General features: G+C 36.4%; 1 protein-coding gene across 1 annotated transcript in view; it reads left to right on the forward strand.

Moving 5' to 3' along the window:
- The window catches only part of KIF18A (kinesin family member 18A), an 81,113-nt gene extending 68,423 nt beyond the window's left edge, over nt 1-12,690 (forward strand). Inside the window, exons 14-17 of the mRNA XM_033121440.1 lie at nt 3,103-3,544; nt 4,330-4,437; nt 9,852-9,958; nt 12,051-12,690. Coding sequence (XP_032977331.1) covers nt 3,103-3,544; nt 4,330-4,437; nt 9,852-9,958; nt 12,051-12,133 — 740 coding nt within the window. The 3' untranslated portion in view covers nt 12,134-12,690. The remainder of the gene's footprint in view (nt 1-3,102; nt 3,545-4,329; nt 4,438-9,851; nt 9,959-12,050) is intronic.
- The last annotated feature ends 9,543 nt before the right edge of the window (nt 12,691-22,233 follow it).

The following is a 22,233-nucleotide window of genomic DNA, read 5'->3' on the forward strand; positions in this document are numbered from 1 at the left end:
GAAATATCAGTTGTTTATTGTGTTCTTTTCATTTTCATGGATAAGTGGTGTCATTATCCCTTTATAGGTACATTGGATTTACCGTTCAATTTTTATTTATGCCTCTAAATCTTGTCCTTGCTCTACATATCCCCTGAACCTTTCTTAGCAACTAACTAGTCAGCTAACTGGCAGTTCAGCTAATAGTCCTGAACTGACCATCTATTTTCTGGTTCCTTCTTATGATTTTATCTTTATTAACTAATTGAGAAGATAGAAAGAAAAGAACCCTCTGGATTTGTATTTTATACATGCTGTATGTCTATAGCACCTTTTCTTCCAGGCCCAGCAAAACAATGGTATGTGAATCCCCGTTAACTACCACAGCTCCATGTTTCTCCTTCAAGTTGTCATATCCTGTCAGGAAAGCAGAGTTATGGCTAAAGATATATCATTGTAACATTACTGTTGCTTTCACTGACAACTGTTACTCAGTCTGAGCATATCAAAATTTGATGTTGGGTATACGTTTATGGTATCCCGGAAAGCAGGTGGCTAATTCTTCAGTGTCTCGTTAAAGGACCCCCATTTTCATGCTCTTAAGAATAGCAGTGAAAAAGTGGTCTGCCATCATGGAAATTTGCCCAGTGCCACTTCAGAGATTATCTATCTCTAGATATGTGCAAGAAAAATAGGGACTCTTGGTAATCCTTATCCCTTGAGATTTCACGCTCCATTGTAGTCTAAGTTAAATAATACTTACATGTGCCTGCTTAACAATACCTTCCGTTTATACTGCACTTTATCATCAGCCTTGGTAAACTAGATATCTGATAAACTGAAAGTGAGACATTGTGTGAAATGTTTTCTTTCAGTGACAACTGGGAGTTAGGTATTGATGGAATACTAGAAAGTAAATACAGCTTTTCCTGTAAGTAGTAATGCTAATAGTTGAAGCATTTTTATATTTTTAGAGCCTGTCTTTAAACCCTAAGTATTTTATAGATATTGTCTAATCCTAGAAAATTCCCTATCCATAAAAATAATAGTAGCTCCTTTTGGGGAGGAACGAGGGGGTGTACTAATGCCCACACTGCTTACGTGAGTTGCCCAAGGTCACTCAGCGAGTTGTGGTGAGGCCAGAAATAGAATCCAAGTCTCCTGACTCCCAATTCAGTTCTCTATCCTCGATATAGTTTTCTATCCTCTATATACCCCTGCTGCCTCTCATGGGAAAAGAAGTTAATCTTCCAGCTATTAATAGCCACCAAATTGGTGGTAGCAGCACAGTGGAGAAAAGTAACTGTCTTTATACTGCAGCATTAGTATAAAAATATCTGGTAATGGAAAATTTGACAAATGTCATGTTAAAGGGAGTGGAAAATTATTTTAAGATCTGGATCTCATTTATCTAGTTCTCAGAAAAGTAAAATTTCTTAGTAGAACAGGGATCATATTTTTCTTCCTGTTTTTAAATTGTATTTCCTAGAGGGTAATTGTCAACCTAGCCATAGCAAAATCTATTGTCAACCAACATAATAAGAATAATGCATGTACTATTGGTGATTGTTAAAAGTGTATTTTCTAACTTGGTTGAAAGTTGGAATTGTTTTATTAAAATACATAACACTTATTTTATTCAGCTTTCAATGTTAATATATCATAAAGCAAATATATCATCATTTGCTAATTTTACTGCATGTTTTGAAAACATGGGCAGAAGTACATGTTTTGGTTTCTTCCCTGGACAGTACACTCCCAACAAAGTTATTACGTGTCAGGCACCATGAAATTCACCAGAATGAAATAGGCAAAGCAGAAAAAATAGTTAATTAAGAAATAAAAGATAAACACACTGGAGCTGATCAAGTTTATTGTTATATGTATGTAAGCAATTCATTACTTTCTACATTGAAAAAAAAAGGTGCTTGAGAGATGTTTATGTACTTAAATATTAAAGTATGTCTGATATGGTAGGAATTCACATTTAAGTTCAAGCAAAAAAAATTGTCTCAATTTTGGACCAACGAACAAGAATCCCCCTACTAAAAATCTCTGGACATTATATTTCTGTTTAGATTACTGAAAGTGTTTAATTAGAAAAATGCCATGATCAGAATTATGTTTTAACTATGTAAGTGTAAGAAAGACGGGATTGATAGAGGTTGGGAAATGCAAGGAAAAGGTAAAAGAAAATGTGGTTATTTGGGACCCGGGTGACTGCGAAGGTAGTAGCCGGAGGATAATTTGAAATAAGAGTGTGGCATAAGCAGACTACGGGGTCAAGTACAGGTCTTTGGGGAAATGTGTACGTTTACCGAATAGAGGAAGAAGAAGGTAACAGAGAACAGGGAAATCACTTTGAAAAGCTACAGAAGTTGTAGGATTAGGACTAAGAAAAGTTCGTTAAACTTGGTGACTCCTGACATTTGGGAGACTTGCTTTTACAGAATGATAAGGGGCAAGTACGAGTACTCTGTACTCTTCAAATTATGTGTATTTATCTTTGGTATTAATCGAATTTTTGCAAACCTGTCAATTATGTATGATATAAGAAACAAATTAATCAACCAGAATGTTTAATTAACTGCTATACCTGGGATAGTATTGGATATAATTCTTACATTCACCTGGGATTTTATTGATTATTGCCATTCTTGTTACTTTAGTAATAAACTGGTGATATTTTGCAATAGAACAAGTTACAAATCTACATGCCTACAAATATTGAATATCTTTTGTTGTTAATCTTGAACGTAAATCAAACATGAAAGCTGGACATTGCTTGTGAATTTTATTGGAATTGGTTGGAAATATGTTTTCATGATTACGCAATATCTCAAGATAGCTATATCTATAAATTAATATTGATATTAGCCATGTATTTATTCTCTGTAGTAGAATCTCTTTATAATGAGTTTCACTTTATTTAAAATTATTAGCAATAAACTTATTTTTTTCTTTCCACCTTATTTTATTTTAAATTTTTATCATTTGGCCGAAAGTGTAGTCTATTATTGGTGGGTTTTGTTTTGTTTTGTTTTGTTGTTTTGTTTTTTCCTGACAGGGTTTTTGGAAAACTATTTATGCAACATAGTAAGAGTCTTTAATTTTGTCAAACAGGCACATCGTCAAGTGAATCTAATCTACTTAACGTTCCTTCACAAAAAAGAACTCGAAGAAAACTAATGCCTTCTCCCTTGAAAGCAGAACTTACCCAAAAGTCTTCACTGTCTGAAAGTGTGCAGCTCAATGACTCGTTCAGCAAAGAACTTCAACCTATTGTGTATACGCCAGAAGGCTGTAGAAAAACTTTTAAAAATCAATCTACAGGGACCTTATTAAAACCATCGTCTCATACTACAAGTTTTCAGGCCATCAGCTCAAATACAAACAGTGATAATTCTCTGAAAATGTCGTGTGAAGTAGATATCCCTCTCAGCAGAAGCAAAGAAAACGAACAGGAGGACTTGGACTCTACATTTACTGTCTGTGAAGACACCAGGAAATTGAAAAGTGAATTACCTGAACAACAACCACTATCAAGCAGTAACATTTTACAAAGGTACCAAAAGGAGTGTTTGCCAACTTTTCTCTCTCTTTTTTGGTAGCCTTTAAACTATTAGCTTTCTTTTGCTTCTTTAGACATATTTGAGGTCTTTTTTGGTAGCCTTTAAACTATTAGCTTTCTTTTTCTTCTTTAGATATATTTGAGGTCTATTTTGTAGATCAAGTATGCTCTCTTAAGCATATTTCATTAAATCTTAATTGTCTTGCTAAATATTAATCCATTAACACAATCTTTTAAAGTCTTTAATTTGATATCTTAAGTTTATTAACCCTCATCAGGCTAGAAGAGACCTTAAGGTGTATTTAGTTTGTTCTTCAGACTAAAGGCAGATGCTGGAAGAGTACCATGTTTATTATTATTCATTAATATCTTCACTAAAGGAAATTCCAGTTTCTATTGATGTTTAGCAAACCTCAGCTTATTCTGAAATAGTCATATGTCTATGGTATGGTTGACTCCATGTCTTCCAAGCAAACATATCCTTCTCATTTTATCTATATTATCACAACTAATCTAAATATGGGAAGAATAATACCTTCACCTTTTTATGCTGTTGGGAATGCATAAATCTCTTGATAGCAACTCTATCTATGATGTAAAAATGACAAAAGAAAACCCCAGAGCAATCAAAGTAAGTTTTATAGTACAGTGTTTTTCTTTCTATATTAATATGAAATGGTGTTCCAGTGATGTGTGTGGCCCCTTTTTTCTCCGTAGCAGAAATCAAAATTGCTCTTTTTTTATTATTGCTTTTATAACTTTTATCATTTAATATACAGGCTTGCCCTTTCCTCATTGTCAACTAAACATCCTCTGCCTCTACAAAACATAGTACCATCCTACATGGCAATGACTGCTGCTGCCAAAAGGAAACGGAAACTAACAAGGTACGCTTTAACATAAACTTTCAGTCCTTATATAAGATCATCTTTACACTTTGTTCTCTAGTTCTTTTTTTATTCTTATAATTAGAATGTGAATTCATATTTAAGCATACATGTAATAAATTGCTCTGGATATGACACTGGATTTATATTATCAAAGGGAGATCTTGATAAAGCCCAAGTATTTCACTTGACATTTGCATAAAGTATTCCATGTTTCAGATTATTAAATATAAATTAAAAAGTCTTCTGGCCTTCAAAAATGTCATTTAATTTTAACTTTTCTTCTGGTTTTTACTCATTAGGTATTTTTCCTTTTAGACATTACCGAATTTTCTTCAGTCCTAAAATTATATTATTTTAATTGATTTTGATAGATGATTAAAATGTAATGAATTAAAAGATTTCTTTTTCTGGCTATGACACTGTAGCTTATATCAGACCATGGTATCCATCAAGAACCATTATAAAAGCTGATAAAATACAACTAACAGCTGCTTGAAGTCTACTGGAGAACAATCAAGGCAGCTAGGACTTGAGGGAAAAGGAAAGATCCCCAGAAAAAGGAAAACAAGCTGTAGAGATCCAGACCTTCTCTGACCCTTTTTTCCTTTTAACATTTGCCAATTCCTGACATCAAGTGTAGAGGCCAAGCAGAAAATGGAATTCTAGAGCTAATCAGCAGTCTCACTGAGCTAGGGAAACAAAATTATTCTGTATAGCTTTTGCCCTCAAAATATATGCAAAGTTCTAAACACAATGGAGTAAGAGTCCAAGAAACCAAGCTGAAGGTTGCTTCTAAGAGTCTATAGTATTGAGCAGAGTTTTGATGTCCTCATGAAACTGGGACATGAAAATTGTTGTTCAGAGATCATCATGGAAAAAGGGCCTGTGCTCTAAGAGTAGGGCAAACTAGAAATAGACCAGTTCTTGAAGGCCTGAAACAGACCTTAAACCAACTCAATCCCTTTGTGGATCAAGATGATTTATCTCTATTCTGCCCACTTGCCAGAAGAATATTACATTGTCTCTGAGTGAATATGCCATCTAGAACAGGGGTGTCCAAACTGCGGCCCATGGGCCAACTGCGGCCCGCAATCCATTTTTAATTGGCCCGCAGCAAATTCCAAAAATATATTTAGTTTACTTAAAAAAACCAGGTGAGGCAATACGTACTTCACCTTCAGTGAGTGGCCCGGCTGTTTGTGTATTTTACTGCATGTGGCCCTTGGTGAAAAACTTTGAAAAAAGTTTGGACACCCCTGATCTAGAGCCTCTGTGGTTTTTCATATGTAATGTGTAGCACTTAAGCAAAAATAACCAAGTATGCCAGGAGACAGGACAAAATGACTGAAAATCAAGAGAAGAAAACAAATTAGAGAAGCAGTGATCCATAAGTGATGCAGATATTAAGATTACCAGAAAGAGACTTTAAAATTTTAACTGATTAACAAAAGTTGAACAGAATAGATGACAATTTCCCAAAGAACTAGATTCTATTCAGATGAATCAAGTGTATGTTCTAGAACTGAAAAATAGAATTTACTTAAATTAGGAATTCAATAAATTATTTTAACAGATTAGGCACAGCAGAAGACAGTTTAGTGTACTAGAAGATAGATTGATAGAAAAATATTGAAACAAATGTGCAAAAGGATAAAAAGAAAGTATGGAGAAGACTTAAAATATAGGGCACAATTAAAAAGAAATATGGGACACATATATTTTGAGTCCCAGAAAAAAATGAGAAAAACAGTGCGGGAAACTAGTATTTGAGAAAATGCTGGCTAATAATTTTCTAAAACCAATGAAAGATAAATCACAGATTCAAGAATCACTGGAAACCATAAGCATCACTAGTATAAAGAGAAACATACCTAGGTACATAGTAGTAAATCATCTAAAAATCAAAAGACAAGGAAAAAAATCATAAATATTCTGAGTTATATGACATGAAGTCCAGTATATAGTCTTTATATCCTGCAACATTAAATGGAATAGAAAGATACAGTGAGTGGTTATATATTGTAAAATGGACTTGCTCTCCCTTTTTTTTGACATGTGATTATGGGAAAAGAGTGTAAGATATTAAGATAACTCTTTCTAAGTTTCTCATTTTCCACCATGAACCGGTTCTCATCTGGGCTAGTGTTAACAAATTTGCAAATAGCCTATTTACTTGTGCCACGTAGTGTATCATTTCAGAGGTGCATTTAGGATCTCTCTGCCCTTTCCCCTCCAACCAAAGTACAGCAGACCCTTAGAATGTGTACATTAAAGATTAATGGACTGGTTTTTCCTGAATGTCTCTGACTATCCATGACATTTAAAATTTTATATTTTGCAATCGCACAAATTTGAATTGTGCAGTTAAGTCTGGCTCGTGTGTGGGAATCAGTCACTTAATCAGAGTGAGCCTAGCTAACCACCATTATGGGTGTCACCCATCTTATCACTAATTTTCATTGTGTCGGTTGTTATTCTTTCCATTAATTAATGTTGGTGACTTTTTTGGTTCTTCACTGGTAGCATGCATACTCTACTTTGTTAACTACGATATAGCAAAAGTTTATAACTAAGAATAATTTTTAAATGTAAACATAGTCATTATCAAAATCCAATGTCCAGGTATGTAAACGTGTATTTAGAGTGGTTTTAGATGAGTTAAAAGGCTTCCACACGAACAACTAATATTGTGAAATAATATTAAAGGACATATAAAGAAAGTAAGAGTTCTCATAACCTATTAATTGCTCTATTACATTCCCTCTGGTACCAATAATTAGATCCTGCCATTAACTAAGGTTAAAAGAGATTAATGCTAGAAATGTACATAATTACTTTTCTTTGAATCTTCCTTTCCCCCCAATTAAATCTACATGAGCTTGAGAATAATAAACTCTGGTATTTTCCACTTAGCAGCTTTATGTACATATTTGGGTGTGTTTATATTCTTAATACGGTTTTTTAAAATGAAGGGAAAGCTCCATGTCGTATTACATAGTTATTTATTTTTGTATCAGTTTTATTCTCTGAAAAAAAATATTTCGGTCAAAAAGCACTGGATATTTTAAAAACCTACCAAACTAGATTTTTTAGTGACTAGTTAAATTTAGAATATTCGATTTTTAATCATTTCAACTTATTTATTATCACTGTAGCAATCTGTTTTAATTAAATGAATCAGTATACCAAATACAATATATACATATGTAAAATTTTACTTAACATTATATTAATTAAGAGTTTTGGGGTTTTGTTTGCTTTGTGTTTATTTGATTGGTTGGTTTTTGTTTGCTTGTTCCACAGTCTTTCTGAGCACCCAAAAATGGTCTCACACTTGCCATACATTTTTGATTTATTTTGAAAGATATTAATGATTTCAACTAGAAATATCTCAACTGAAAGAATATGAGATGCATTATGTCTATTAAACAGAAACATTCTACCCAAGTAAGGGAACAAAAGGTTAAATCTTAACTTTTATTAATAGTTACAGAAATATATTAGGCACACAACTAGAAGAGTCTTTAAATTTCTTCTCAGTATAGTCTTTAACATAATTTGAATTTGGAATCATACTAATTTTAGTATTTTTTATTTTATAATCTAACATAAATGTATAACATAAACTTTAAACACTTTAGCAGTAGACCTTTTTATCTAAATCTTAAAAATGTTTTAGTATATTTTACTTATATATATAAATATATAACTTATTAAGGTTTGATTTCATTCTAGAAATATGAGTTGTATTCAAATAGATTTATTCAAAAGCTTAATTTTTCAAGGAAAAAAAAATCTATGAGTAAAAAACAAAGGTCCTAAAACTAACCAAAGTGAAGCATCATACCATAAAGTAATAAGACAACTTTAAAATAAATTGTAAGGAAAAACAACACTTGTAGAAAGTAACCAATGACACTGATCTTTTCGAAAAATAAAATCCCCAAATGACCAAAAAAGAATTTTGCCCTGGACAGCAGATATACATATTATCAAGAAAGGGTGTTTAATATCTAGAATTAAAGTAACCTGTTTTATTTCACATCATATAGGAATAGAGAATTTCTACAACTGAATATGTTTAATAACATTAGTACTTCTTTGTAACCATTTTGGGTATTTATCATTTGCATTCTTAAACAGAGTAGGCAAAATCACCTTTGTGAACACTAATCTCTCTTACAGGTTCAAGAAAGTTGAGTTATTTTTCCCAGCATTCAGTGTGCTCATACTTATTTTTCTTTGCTATCCTATTAAATTGCCATTTCTGACTACTTTACATGAGCATACAACTCAACCATGTTTTCCCTGTTCCATAAACATGCACCCCCATTAGTTTACCACAGTTAGGATTAAAGAGCAAACTGTTGCCGTAAAAGGAAAACCTCCAATTGTAAATCCATCTAACAATCGAATTAGTATCAACTTGTAAAATAGTATATAATATCTTTATTAGCCAGAAATCTCCTGCCATTAGCTTATTTGAATCAGTGTGGAGCAAGGGGATTTATCTCTGCTGGACCCCCAGTCCTGCCTGTTAAAACTTGGTCTTCCTCGGGGCTTGGAAGGATTGGATTGCTATTTTCCGTGTCCAGATAATAAAAGTCATCTCATCCACAAAATCTTTTTAGTTTTTCTTTTTTCTTGTAAACTCAGGAACCTACAGCTACTTGTGGTTTGAAAACCTGAGGCACTGTTTTTTATTCTACCATCTATTCTTTGATGAATTTGTCTTATTTTTCCCTCCCCCCAGCATATATCCATTATATAAATTTTCAGGACAGGAATTGTTTGTGCCTTACTTTGTATGTCCTAAAACATGAGGCCATAATAGATGTTTAATAATACGTCAACTCCAATCGAGTTAGAAATTTGACCTATTATAATAATGTGAGATTGATATAAATTTTTGAAGATTAAACAAATGAAAATAGGCTATTCTTTTCCGTTTCTTTAACTGCAGTAATCAGAGAGACTTTCAGTCTATTGCCATGCTTTGACTTAAAAACAAAGTTTTCAAAAAAATCTCACTTGATTTTGTTCCCCATATTAGGGTAATAAAACCTAGGGTTCTTGCTCCAAATTTGTAATAGGAGCCTCGTTTTTCCCTCTTGCTCCTTATTGACTCTTCTTTGATAACGGTGCTTACTGGTATTCCAGCGGAGCACCCTGGGAAGGTTGTTACAGAATTGTTACATACACCTACATCAAAATCTCTGATTCGAAGAAACATGATTAAAATCACACACAGCTAAATTTCCCTATGGGCCAAAAATGTATTTAGTACCTCCAATTACTTCTATGGGAGTTCACAACTTAATATTTTAATATTAATCATTGCATGTAGAGTTTGGATTAGAACTTAGAGATATAAAAAATGCTTAACTAAAATTAAAAATGTTTCCCTCAAGTTCTGCATCAAATACTTTAACTACTGAAGAAACTTCTGGATTTGCCAAACGTGTTCGAAAAGATAACTCAAGTGACAAGAACTTACAAGAAAATGGACAAACAATGGGTATGTCTGAGCTCTTATTTTGATATTTAAACACATGATCACCTAACATGTATAGTACATCTTTTATAATGTTTTCATGTAAAAGTCCTTTTATCTACTCATCACCTTTATTACATCGTAAGTATGATCATCCATGTTACAGATAAGAAAACTAAGATACAAAATAGAAAACACCCAAGATCCCACAGATATTTTATGATAGAGCCAGAATTCAGAATCATACCTTCTAACGCTACATTCTATACGCTTTTTGTTATCTATACTGCTTCATATTGCAGAAGAATTGGTGAATAATTTAATAATTGAAATAATTAGCTAAATGTATTATTTAATAGGTTAGTGATTCAGTATATTTTACAGATAAATTATATCCACTTGAAATTTTTCCCTTAGCCTATTATCTTTAATAATTTGGCCTCTGACTTATTTGTGCAATTATTGCCAGGTTCCAGTCTGGACCTAGTTACAATCGTAGTGTAACTCCCGTTAGCAAGTTGAAAAAGATGCTGATCGGGTGACTACATCCTCTCAATTATGGGGGTCGGAGGAGTGGTGTCCCTGTTGATCAAACCACACATGCAGTCAAACCGGAGGATGCAGTGCCAACCAGTTTCTAAGCCTTCGCGTCCAGACTTCTGACACTACAGTTCCTAAGACTTCATTCATTTATTTACTACACACTCACTATGTGCTGGGTTCTATGATGATACAAAGATCATTAAGACCCAGTTTGGTTTCTTTTCTAAAGGAACTTACAGCACTTGGAATTTAAAGGGATTTCATGACATAATGAGTAGTATTTCTAAGAATAACTGAAAACTATTATTGCTTGAGTAGTACAAAATTTCTCAATTGCTTTGATAAATCCTGACTTCTGGTAGCCAGTAGCTGTTGTTTACCTGAAGTTTAATGGAAATGTCTCATGCAAATTTAAAAATCAATAAAGTCCTGAAAAATAAAATTTACTCTGATTATTTGGCTTAGCATGCCATATTTAATAATGCTTAACAATGTGTATATACAATTGGTGTAGATATGTACTGCTCCGTTGGTCTCCTGAAAAAACTTCTCTGGAAAGTCATAATTCTGCAATCAAATAATAAATTGATAATTCTCAAATAATAAAGATTTAGTTTTTCTAATATGCTTCTTTTCTAATAAAGTATAAAATGAATCAAATATTAATATCTTATGTGTAAAGAGCGATAAAAAATATCTATGGAGAAAAAAGTAGACGATAATACTAAACTGCAGTGCTTGCCAACGAGGAAGAAAAGCTAAAGCTAGGTTAAAAGATCATGTGTCATTAAGGATAATGGAGCACTTAGAAGGAGATTAATTTAGGGAAAATAATAGTTTAGGTACATTGGGATAGCCAAGTGAAAATGGCTGCATACACCTCAGGAATTGCTGGAAAAGTAAGAGAACTAGAGACTGCCTTCCTTAGAATGTATTCAACTTAGTTCTCCAACTAACAATGTACAAATAAAAAAACAAAGGAACATAAGTGAAAGTACTGTTTACTGAGGAGTGAGAGTAATAAGAAATAGTGTCAAGAATATGTGTCCCTAAAACTAAAATCTAATGTGCCCAAGAAAATGGATAAGAGATTAGACTGATCCCTAAAAAAGTCAATGGCACCCTGTTGTGACAACTCCTCATTGAGTAGAAAATCATTGTGAAGGCTGATGAAGAAGCAGAAAAATGGGCACAAATAGAACACAGTTGAGAGGTGGCAGTAAAAGAAAAAAGAGCTATGGGATCTGGATTCAAATGATACTTCTGAATTGGAAAAATATGGAAGTTTAAAAGCCCTAGGAAAATAATCCAAAGAATGAGAAAAAAAAATTTGATAATGCAAAAAAGAAAGGGAACAATGGTAGAAATAATCCTTCATTAGTTCAAAAATAACAAAAGTTAATCTTCAGGTGTGTATGTATGTGTGTGGATGAGTGTGTGGACACGCACACATGCACTAAAACTTCAGTTTGCAATATGGAGAAATTAATTTCTATAAGTTGAATGAATGGTGAAAATTCTTTTTGAATGATGTTTCTACCATATTTACCTTTTTCTTTTTTTTTTTCTCTAGAATATAAAAGAAACATCTACAAAGGAAAGCCAGAAACAGTGAGAAATTTTGGAAGAAGTATTTCAAAAGGAAATCTAAGATAAGTCACTTCAAAATCAAGAGAAATTAAATGGACAACTGTGCTTTTAAAAGGGTTTGTTGCCCATGCCCTTTCAAAACGTATTTAAAATCTTTGAAAGAAGACCATCTTAAAGCTAGATTTACCAAAATAGCTTCAACAAGCAGAAAATGAAATTCTTTCACATTTGTTTTTTTGTATTCTAAGCAAATGTAAAATTTTAACAGAAAAGGTTATGTTTTACGTTTCTCAAACACTTGCTGCCTTTTAAAATCCCTAAGTCAGCATGGTGGCCGCTCAGTTTTACTATTCTGCAACAAGTTTATTAGGACATTTTAGAAAATAATAGTGAGTTAAATTATTCTTACTATTTTTTGAAAATAAGAAGGATTTAGAAGTGATAAAATTATGGCCCAGGCTGTGTTTAGTCTTACATTATTTTAATCATATATGTGACTTTTCTTTGCAAAAATACTTTGATGTACAAATGTACATAAAGTTGTAAATATTATTTAAAGTCTCCATGAATAAAATACTAATATTGTTTCATGCTACTACAGTATATTAAAGACATAGATTTTATGTTTGCTTTTCTGTCTCATTACTACTCCTTACACACTTTGAACTATTCTATATTAAACGTGAATTTTGTAGATTTATATCTCAGATTAGATCAAGATATATGGCACTAGAACCAAGTCTGAAAATAATCCACAGGTTCCGTAATGATAATGAGAGAGTGTTTTAATCATTTCTTCTGCTATAGGAGCTACAACTTAAGTACATGGAGCTACCACTTCATCAGGTATCCTTGTTCACCTGCTAGCATGGCCTGTTTATCTTCTGAAAACAACAAATATTTGGTTATGTGCACTTTTAATGTTATGTGGCCGACGAACTGTCCAGCAAAGCTAACAACCATTTAACAACCAGTTGAATATTGAAGGCCTTTAGTAAGTCAAGTTTTGCAACTTAAAATGTGGTTTTGGAGAGTGTGAGATGGAGTGAGAGTAATAAGAAATAGTGTCAAGAATATGTGTCCCTAAAACTAAAATCTGTGTCCCTAAAACTAAATTAGATTTAGCTCTGACACTGGTGATCCATATTCATAGAAGCGCACACAAAATCTATGGTGAGAGCCACCATGTCCAGTTTTTGGGTTTTTTTGGTCCCTTTGTCATAAGACCTTTGGTTGTGTTGCCTTTTTAACAATCACTTTTGCCTCTCTATTATTTCTTTCCACCTATTTCAGGTAATTAATTATGTGTTTCAAAAGAAATCTTTTTACCTGGTGCTGATGAATAGCTAGCAGAGGTCAGTGACGATACCTCCTGGTCCACCTCATACCCTAAGATGTGATTTTCTTGTATGCCATTCGTATCAGCTAGAGGTTTTGCCTTCTGTATAAACTAATAATGCCTTTGCAATGAGACTATGACAAGTAGAAACAAAAATGTTTTGAATTCTGAACTCCTAGCTGCAAGGATTTCAGATGACAGTTCATAGACAGCATGTATTATTTTTTTACTTAGAAAAGGAGAGTAAGACACTTAAAAAGGTTAACTAATATGCCACAGATGTCACGGCTAGATAGTGGCCGAGTTGAGATTTTGAATGTTAATGTTATGTGGTTTAAAGAGTTAGTGTTGTCCCCAGACAATACACTGCCTTCATCCGCAGTGGGGCTGACGCTCTGCCTACCGACTACCATACAAAAAGCATCTCTCGAGAGCCAATTCCACTTCGTGGTCCCTGGCATTGGGTGATTTAACAGTGGATGAAGAGCGGCAAATTGATTATACCCTGAAATTGGGTGGAAAAATTTATTCAATGCGTTTTATAAGTATAAGTAAGTTATATTTAGCTCATATTGTTGATATCAAAAAACAATTAAAGTATTGGTAAAGTATTACTAATAGAAGTCTTTAGTATCACTAAAGATATCTATAGATCCTACGGGTTGATTTTTCAAGGACTTTTGTCTTTTACAATCAAAATATCACATTACTTGTTGCATAGTCACAACTTGCTCATAAGTGGTCGGCATCTACTCAAGTTAAGGTATGTTATGAAATCACTGGTTTATGTCAATCTTTTGGTGGTAAGACTCCATATGCAAAGTCTAAAGTCACCACTTGTACACTGAGACAAAAATAGAACCTTGTGTTTAAGAATCAGCACAGGACGATTGGTTTTGAAATGTATATGTAAAGTATTAAGTTCTTCGTCTTCTATACCTTCCTCCAAAGGTGGTAGTTGACAGATAGTCTATACTTCTCACCGTGCCCATCATTTAACAAACCACTCCGCCCTTACAAATGGCAAGTTCTGCCTAACAGCCACTATGGGGATTAGTCCATCAAGTTAAGAGCTGTCAAGAAAGGTTCTAAGACATTTCTGCCACATATGCATGTACGTGTACCTAAAGCATACATAAGACAAAATCAGCCAGGAGTCGTAATTATGAAATGTGAGGAATCCTTTCCAATACCACCAGCCTCCACACACATCCCTTTCCCATTCTCCCTTCATGTGGCTATTTCAGAATCACAGTATGTTTTTTAAATTATTCCCTCCTGTTCTTCCCCATAACAATTACTAAGGGAGGTTCTTAACTCCCACCCCCATTCTTACTCAGTTCAAAATGCTACTTGAAAATGTTCTTTTGTTCCAAGCATAGTGCTCCCCTGAATTTTTCACATGAAATAAAAAATACTAATCTACTCCAACTAAGTCTGAAAGATCACCACCTGACTACTCTTAAGTGTTCTCTCCTCTGCTTCCTCTACCTTCTCCAGATAAGTCTACTGGTTCATTCCACTTCCCCATTCAATTTCAAGATCACTGAATGATTTTATTAGTCCCCAGTTAGCTCTGCTCTACAGTGTGAAGAGAATGTCCTCACTCAAAGTACACTCCTGGCAACCAGCAGCTCTGCTACTGTCTAGTTCTATAGAGCACTACCTATGATGCCCCCAACTCAGAAAAAAAGTCCACAGGTACCACTGAGCTTAATAATCACAATGGAATTTTTTGCCTATAAAAAAGGAATTTTCTAGATTTTAGTGCATAACTGGGTGTTTTTAAATATTGCAGTCAATGTTATAGGGCCTCTACTGTTTTCCAAAACTTCAATTTAACCTATCTCAGCTATTCATCATTTTAGCTATAAAATTCTAATTTCCTATATGACTTAGAGACCACAGTGAATTTCTTTTTTTTCACCAACTAAACTTGCACTGCAATGTTGTTGAGATTCATTTTGCCAAACATCTTGGGACCATGTTTCTTATAGTCTTTAGTTAATTACTAAAATTTTTTCAGTCTTGTTAGCCTTCCCCCCCCCAAAAAAAAATATTTAAAATTTAAACCTGTAACCTTACTTGTTGTTATACTATATAAATATTCAATTGTTTTGCAAGTTAGGTTATCAAGTATTAATACATATCCACAGAGCTGTCACAGTGACATTTTAGTAATATAGAAGATATTTGTTGTTTTGCCTGGCCCACCTAACCTGAGTTTGATAAAACCATCTCACTTTTTCTTTGGGAAACCATTCTTCAGTGAGTTCCTAATGGATCTGTCTCTTTACACACACACACACACACACACACACACACACACACACACCCCCATCATGACCACTCTGTATTCCATTTTCCTGACAACAATGATTGGTTCCAAGAGGACATCTGATCCAAACTTCAGTCTTCCCTAAGAACGGAGGAGAATTTGTTTCCTTCCTGGGTTACAAGGTATGAGGATCACGTGAGCCTAGATTTATGACATCTTCCCCAGCTTCATGAAGAAAGCTGTGCAGAATGAAGTCCACACAGAAAGGCAAGCAGAATTGAGAAAAGTAAAAACTGATGATATTGCTTGGGCTCCTTAATGCAGATTTGCCTAAAACTAGCCAGATTCAAGTTCTGCCTTACCCAAATCCATAAACCAATGCAATTGTATTCCCTTTTTCACTGGAGCCACTTTTTAGAAACTTCTTGTGGGGACAGAGTCCCAGAGATCAGTTTCCAGGCTCTCGGCCTCACGTGGAAAGGTGCTGGCTCGGGTAGCTGTGGCTAATTGATCATCAGCTGTAACCAGTTAGCCAATTAGCCACTGATATAACTGCCGCAGCTGCACTGGTTGGTCAGTCGGTCAGTTGGAAGAAAGCGACAGCAGTTTGCAGGTGTTGTGAATCCAGCCTCCGGTGAGACTATAGTGGTATGACTCCCTATGGCTCCGTGGGTGTTCCTTTTTGGCCTCGCCATATCCTGCATTCTTATGTGGGGAGCGGGACTAAAGGCCCTGCAGGCCGTCCTGCATGACAAATGGCATAGCAAGCAGGGTCTCCCACATGACAAATGGCGCAGTGAGGAGGGTATGGCGCTGGCCAAAGCTTTCCGAGGGATGGTAGAGCAGTTTGTGCGGGTGAAAACTCAAGTCTCGGGAAGCCCATGAAGAGCAGCACCAGAGACGGGGAGCTCAGTCTGCTTGGGAGAGACGTGACACCTCAGTGAATTGGTGGTTCTCTCGAGCCTCCAGATGGCACGCCACCCTCTTGGCCATAGAAGGTGTCACCCTCCTTTTGGTAGTCTGCTGCTGTAAGCTCTGAGGGTTGCGGACGTCTTACACCGAGGCCTCCACCCAATCGAATGCCTGGCACGGTGAGCAAGATTCCGCCCAGGTAGGAATGGCGTCTGACTCTGGGCAGGAGGACGTGTGGCCCCTACAGTGTGTGGTGCCCGGTGGTCACTGTTCTCAGGAGTTGGACCCCCGAGGAGGGGTGGGAGGACATGGACGGCTCTCCGGCCAGCGTGGAGAGGGTCCTGCAGGCTCTGGCTGAGCGGTTGCAGGAGGAGGCGAAGGCTACAGCTGGCCACATGGGCTGGATGTTCCTCACGGCCTTCAGTCTCAACATGGAAAATGCGCTTTATGACATAGCCCAGGTGCTAGACCAGGTGTCCCGGTTGGATGAGCTGGAAGCTCAGGTCCGCCAGTTAGAAGAGGGCCCCACAGTGGAGACTCTGAGGCAGAGGCAGAGGAAGCCAGTGGAGACAATGTAGCTCCCAACCCCCACGCCCAGCCAATCTTGAAGCAAAGGGTAAAACCTGAGCAACCTTTGTCTCTAATGGACTGGCTCACTGCTGCGGTACGCACAGTATGGGGACAGGCCGGCGAGCTGCCCGGCACTGTGAGTCAATGGCAGTCATATACGGAACTTACTCAAATCATCCATGAAATGGGTATGAGACATGCTATTTTCAACCCTAATATGCAGGGGCCGAATGACGAGCTTTTTACAGCCAGTATGAGAGATCTGGTTTTGGATACTGCACCTGCGAGTGCTTTTGGATCCTTGGTTGCCATTCTTACACCCTATGTGGGGCGGCAGATCCATGAAGTTAATTGTTGCCATGGCCACCCTAGGGGATGTTGAAAGCCGGAGGCAAAGAAAATTAAGACAGGAGGTCCGAGCAGTCGAGACCTAGAAACCCAAATCAAAAGTAAAGGGGCGAGGTCGCAGGCCTCAGAGAGTAACACGCGCACAGGTGTGGTGTGATCTCGTGGCAGCAGGGGTCAATCGGGTAAAAATAGATTGACAACCCAATGCACTCTTGTTGGAACTTTGGAAACAGTTGCATCCGGAACAGCAATTCCGGAGAAGCCTAAAGGAGAAGTCTGGGAAAGCGCGACCCGTGTCCCTCCAGGACTTCATGCGGTCGCTTGAGGCCGACTCCTTTCAGCTTGACTAGGGGTGGGGCTAAGGTATCTGATCAGAGAGGACGAGCGGGACCCGAGGCCCCACGTGGCACTGTCCCTTCATTGGTCCCCTTCTAATGTGCAGAGGGTTTTGGCCCTAGTTGACACTGGCGCAGACTGCAGTCTTGTTTATGGGAACCCAGAACTGTTCCCCGGACCAGCAATCTGCATTGATGGCTACGGGGAAAGATTGTGACTGTAAAAGCTGTTTCCTTACCACTGGGTAAAGGAAGGCTTCCCCCTCGTACCTACAAGGTTTATGTCTCCCCCGTTCCGGAGTATATTCTAGGGGTGGACGTGCTACATGGCCTCAGCTTACAGACGTAGGTAGGAGAGTTCCATCTCCGGATCCGGGTGGTGAAAGCGGTGACACGCGGGCATGCTCACCACCCTCCTCAAGTGTTGCCACAGCCCTGGTGCGTGGTTAAAGTGTGACAGCACCGCCTGCCAGGAGGACAGGAGGAGACTGGTGATACCCTAAGAAGTCCAAGAAGTCTGGCTGTGCCCAGAAGGACTGGTGGTGCCCGGAGAAACCCTGGCTGTGTCCAGAGAGCCTGGCTGTGTCCAGGATATTGCATTCACCTCCAGGCTCCTCGCACAGGGACCCTCGCGGAAGACATTTGTCACGTAGATTGTGAGGTGAGACCTTCTAGGGGTAGAGTGTGGGGACAATCCCAGAGAGCAGTTTCCAGGCTCTCGGCCTCACGTGGAAAAGTGCTGGCTCGGGTAGTAGATGGCCGTCAGCTGTGGCTAATTGACCATCAGCTGTAACCAGTTAGCCGTTAGCCACTAATATAACTGCCATGGCTACATTGGTTGGTCAGTCAGTCGCGCTGGGAAGCAGACAGCAGGTTGCAAGTCGTGTGGATCCAGCCACCAGTGAGACTATAGTGGTGTGACTCCCCTACCTATGGCTCCGTGGGTGCTCCTTTTTGGCCTAGCTATATCCTGCATTCTTATGCGTTCTTATGTGGGGAGCGGGACTAGAGGCCCCGCAGGCTGCCCTGCATGACAAATGGCGCAGAGAGCAGGGTCCCTGCAGGACAGTTACCCATAATTACATTATTCATTTCCACTAGACTCCATCTTCCAAGGACCAATCCTCCAGTTTCCATCCCCAATTCAAACACACTTACTCACCTTTATTATAATGATCAGTGCTGTCACTTTTTTTACATTTTTTTATGTTACTGAAATGTACAATTTTTGCATTACTTCACCTCTTCATCTTATAAAATCCCACCAATTTTCCCTTAAAAACATTCTTCCATCTTTTCCTAATATGCTTTAAAAGTAAAAAGCCAAGCATTGGTATCAGCAGAGCTTCCATTTCTCTGCCTGACCATCACTGCCACATGAGCAGCAAAGCCAGGAGGAGATAAAAGGTATCAAGAAGAGAGATGCATGAAGGGAAAAGGTAGAACATCCATCAGTAATTATAGTAACATAGGCCTGTGTATCTTGGCCATCTTTCATATGGATTTTTCCAAAATCAGTGTTTAACGCCAAGTTAATGCTTCTGCCAAAGTCAGTCATTTATTTGGTTGATGATTTGATAAAGCCATGCTGAGACTTTCTCACTAGAGTATAAATCATTCAAGCAACTGGGCACTTACACTATTAAAGATCCAAAGTCCATAATCTTGCTTTCAAAGCCAGTAATGAGAGAGGCTTCCTTCCCTCTTGCTTAGCTTACATTTTCTGTTTTACAGCAGTGACCAAGCCTAATTAGCTCTTGTGGGTCCCAGCCAGCAAAAGGTGCTTTTTAAAATACTTTAACTATGTTGATGATCTTGACTCGAAGGAATGTACTGTTGCTATTCTCCATTTCATGGGAAGATTTAAAAACGTTTTGAAAACTAATAGAACTAGATAAACTCTGTGCAGGTGAATGTTAGTGCTTCTTTTTGACCAACACAATACTTAAGATTCCTATAACAATGATTTTCCCTTGGAGACTGCTTTCTCATGACTATAAATTTAATTTTGTAGGAGGTATAGTGTAACGAACTTTTGGTTTTATTTAGTAGTCATTATAACTCCCTAGATCGACTCATCTCCCTCCCAAAAAAAGAAATGATGGATAACAATTCGTGATATTAAACATCTTTTGTAGGTATTGGGTAGGTTTCATTATCTTCCTTTCCCACTACTGGAAGTTAATTTTTAACTAAGGGTGGTGGGAAGTGATGGCTGTCAGAACTAGTTGGAACTCATTTCAAAATTCTCCATCTGTCAGTAGTTTAGCATCATTGCTCATAGGCCCAAGATGATACAGTTGATTGCATAGAAATGACATTTCCAGGTGAAATCCGTTTACAAAAGTAAACTAATTCCCAGCAATGACCTTAATGACCATTAGAGAAAAGTCTCTCATCAACCAAAAGTAAGCTTCAAAGGGAAGATGAATGCAATCATTCATTTGGCATACACCACATATTAAAATTTTTCAGTTTTTCCCCCCAATTCATTTAATGCTCATTTAGAAATACACACCCAAAAGGACTTGATATTTAATTCTTTTATAAACTGTAAACACATCACAGTGGTATTTGAATATCTTACAGACTTTGTCTGTAAACAGAAGTTGTATCAAGGCATATTCCAGATACTTGCTGCTATAAAATTTTAGATACTTAACAAGTTCTTCAAATGAATGCCAATAATTTTTAACATTTGGATAGGAAATGCACTGTTATAAATGTTTACCTTTTAATGACCATCACAAAGGCTATCTATAGAACACATTTACAATGTAAATCCTGAATAATAGGTACTTTCATGATACCTTGAAATGTATCTATAGCCAAAACATACTTAAATAAAAATTCAAGATCTGACGTTGTATTATATTATCAATGCCAGATGGAATGTAACAAAATATTGCACAACTTAGCATGACTCAACAATGCAAGTGGATTGGATTTAGAATATTTTTCAGTTAGAAATGTCATTAGAAAGAAAAATGCTGGGGTTAGGCGAGAGGAGAAAACCTGTTCCTAAATAGTCAATTCTTCAGACTTTTACGTTGATGAAGTCAGTTGTAGCATTAACACACATGTGGCAAAATGGACCTTTTGTATTCAAATATGTGTGTTTGTGAAAGGGCCAATCAGTGTATCCACAGATGTACATTAAGAAGCACTCATAACTGGTTGAAATGTCAAAGTAAATGAACAGAAATTCTTGATGCAAACGTGAAACTACCTGTAACTTAGATGAAAACAAAAAGGTGAGTACTCATTATAAATATTCATGAGGCATCTCATATTGAAACCTTAGATTTGGCATTATAAAATTACTTTATATACATAAGGTGTAGAAATGTCATTTGTGTTTATTTTGCTTAACTAAAATCTGAGCTAAATAGTCTGATCGGTTTATATAGCCATAAACGTTGGGCAGAACCCACTGGCTTAGTATTTGTAAACATGCTTGCATTTTTTGGGGGGTGAGCTGTTTCTATTTAGAATGTGGGAAAGCAGGAAAGAAATTATTTCACTTAAAAAGAATAAATCAGTATTTCGTATTCCATTTCGTTTTACTCATGTGATATTCATGGCAACAAGACTATAAGCTCTATGAAATCCAAGATCATGCCACTTTTGTTCAACCTTGTACCTCCACACGAAACATAGTACCTGGTCCTATGTTTCTCTGTGTTCAAGAAATTCAATGGGCGTCCCTATCGTGGTTCATGTTTGACATTTCCCAGAGGGAAGAAAACTGCTTAATTTAGAGGAACACAATTTCAATGCTGTCCAAATGACACAATGAATTTTTTCAACGAGCAATAAAAAAAAAGTGATTTATTTCTTACAATATCTTGTAAAATATGTTCTGAGTGGACTGGGTCATATGTTCTGTATCTCTCAGGTAGTGAGTGAATCATACTACTTGAGAGGTGTATGTCATTTTTTCCCCTCTGTGTGGGCAGAGGGGTATGTGGTTATTGCCCTTCTTGGCCAGGCTCTCATTTTTAGCCCTAAACATTGAATTTTTCTTTTAATAATAACTTTTGTTGAAATTTTAGAAAGTTCTACCTTAACATAGTGGACTTTCCTATAATGTCAAGATTATTAAATAACCACCTAGAGTTATAACGGTAATTGTTTACAGGGTATTTTTAGCTGAAAGGAAAAAATTATTTTCTTTTGCTGAATTGAAACTTATGCTACACATTAGACAACTTGTATAAATCCTGTAAGTTTACCCTTCCACTATACTTAAAAGTCTTGGTATTGTACTATAGTTCCATTTTCCTGTGTCTATTAACTCATAAAAGAAAGAAAAAAAAATCATATTTTTATATGTAAATGAAATGTTTTATTTTTATGAATAAGAATCAGATGAAATTACTAT

This window comes from Rhinolophus ferrumequinum, chromosome 11, assembly GCF_004115265.2.
Source record: "Rhinolophus ferrumequinum isolate MPI-CBG mRhiFer1 chromosome 11, mRhiFer1_v1.p, whole genome shotgun sequence".
NCBI classification, from domain to species: Eukaryota; Metazoa; Chordata; class Mammalia; order Chiroptera; family Rhinolophidae; genus Rhinolophus; species Rhinolophus ferrumequinum.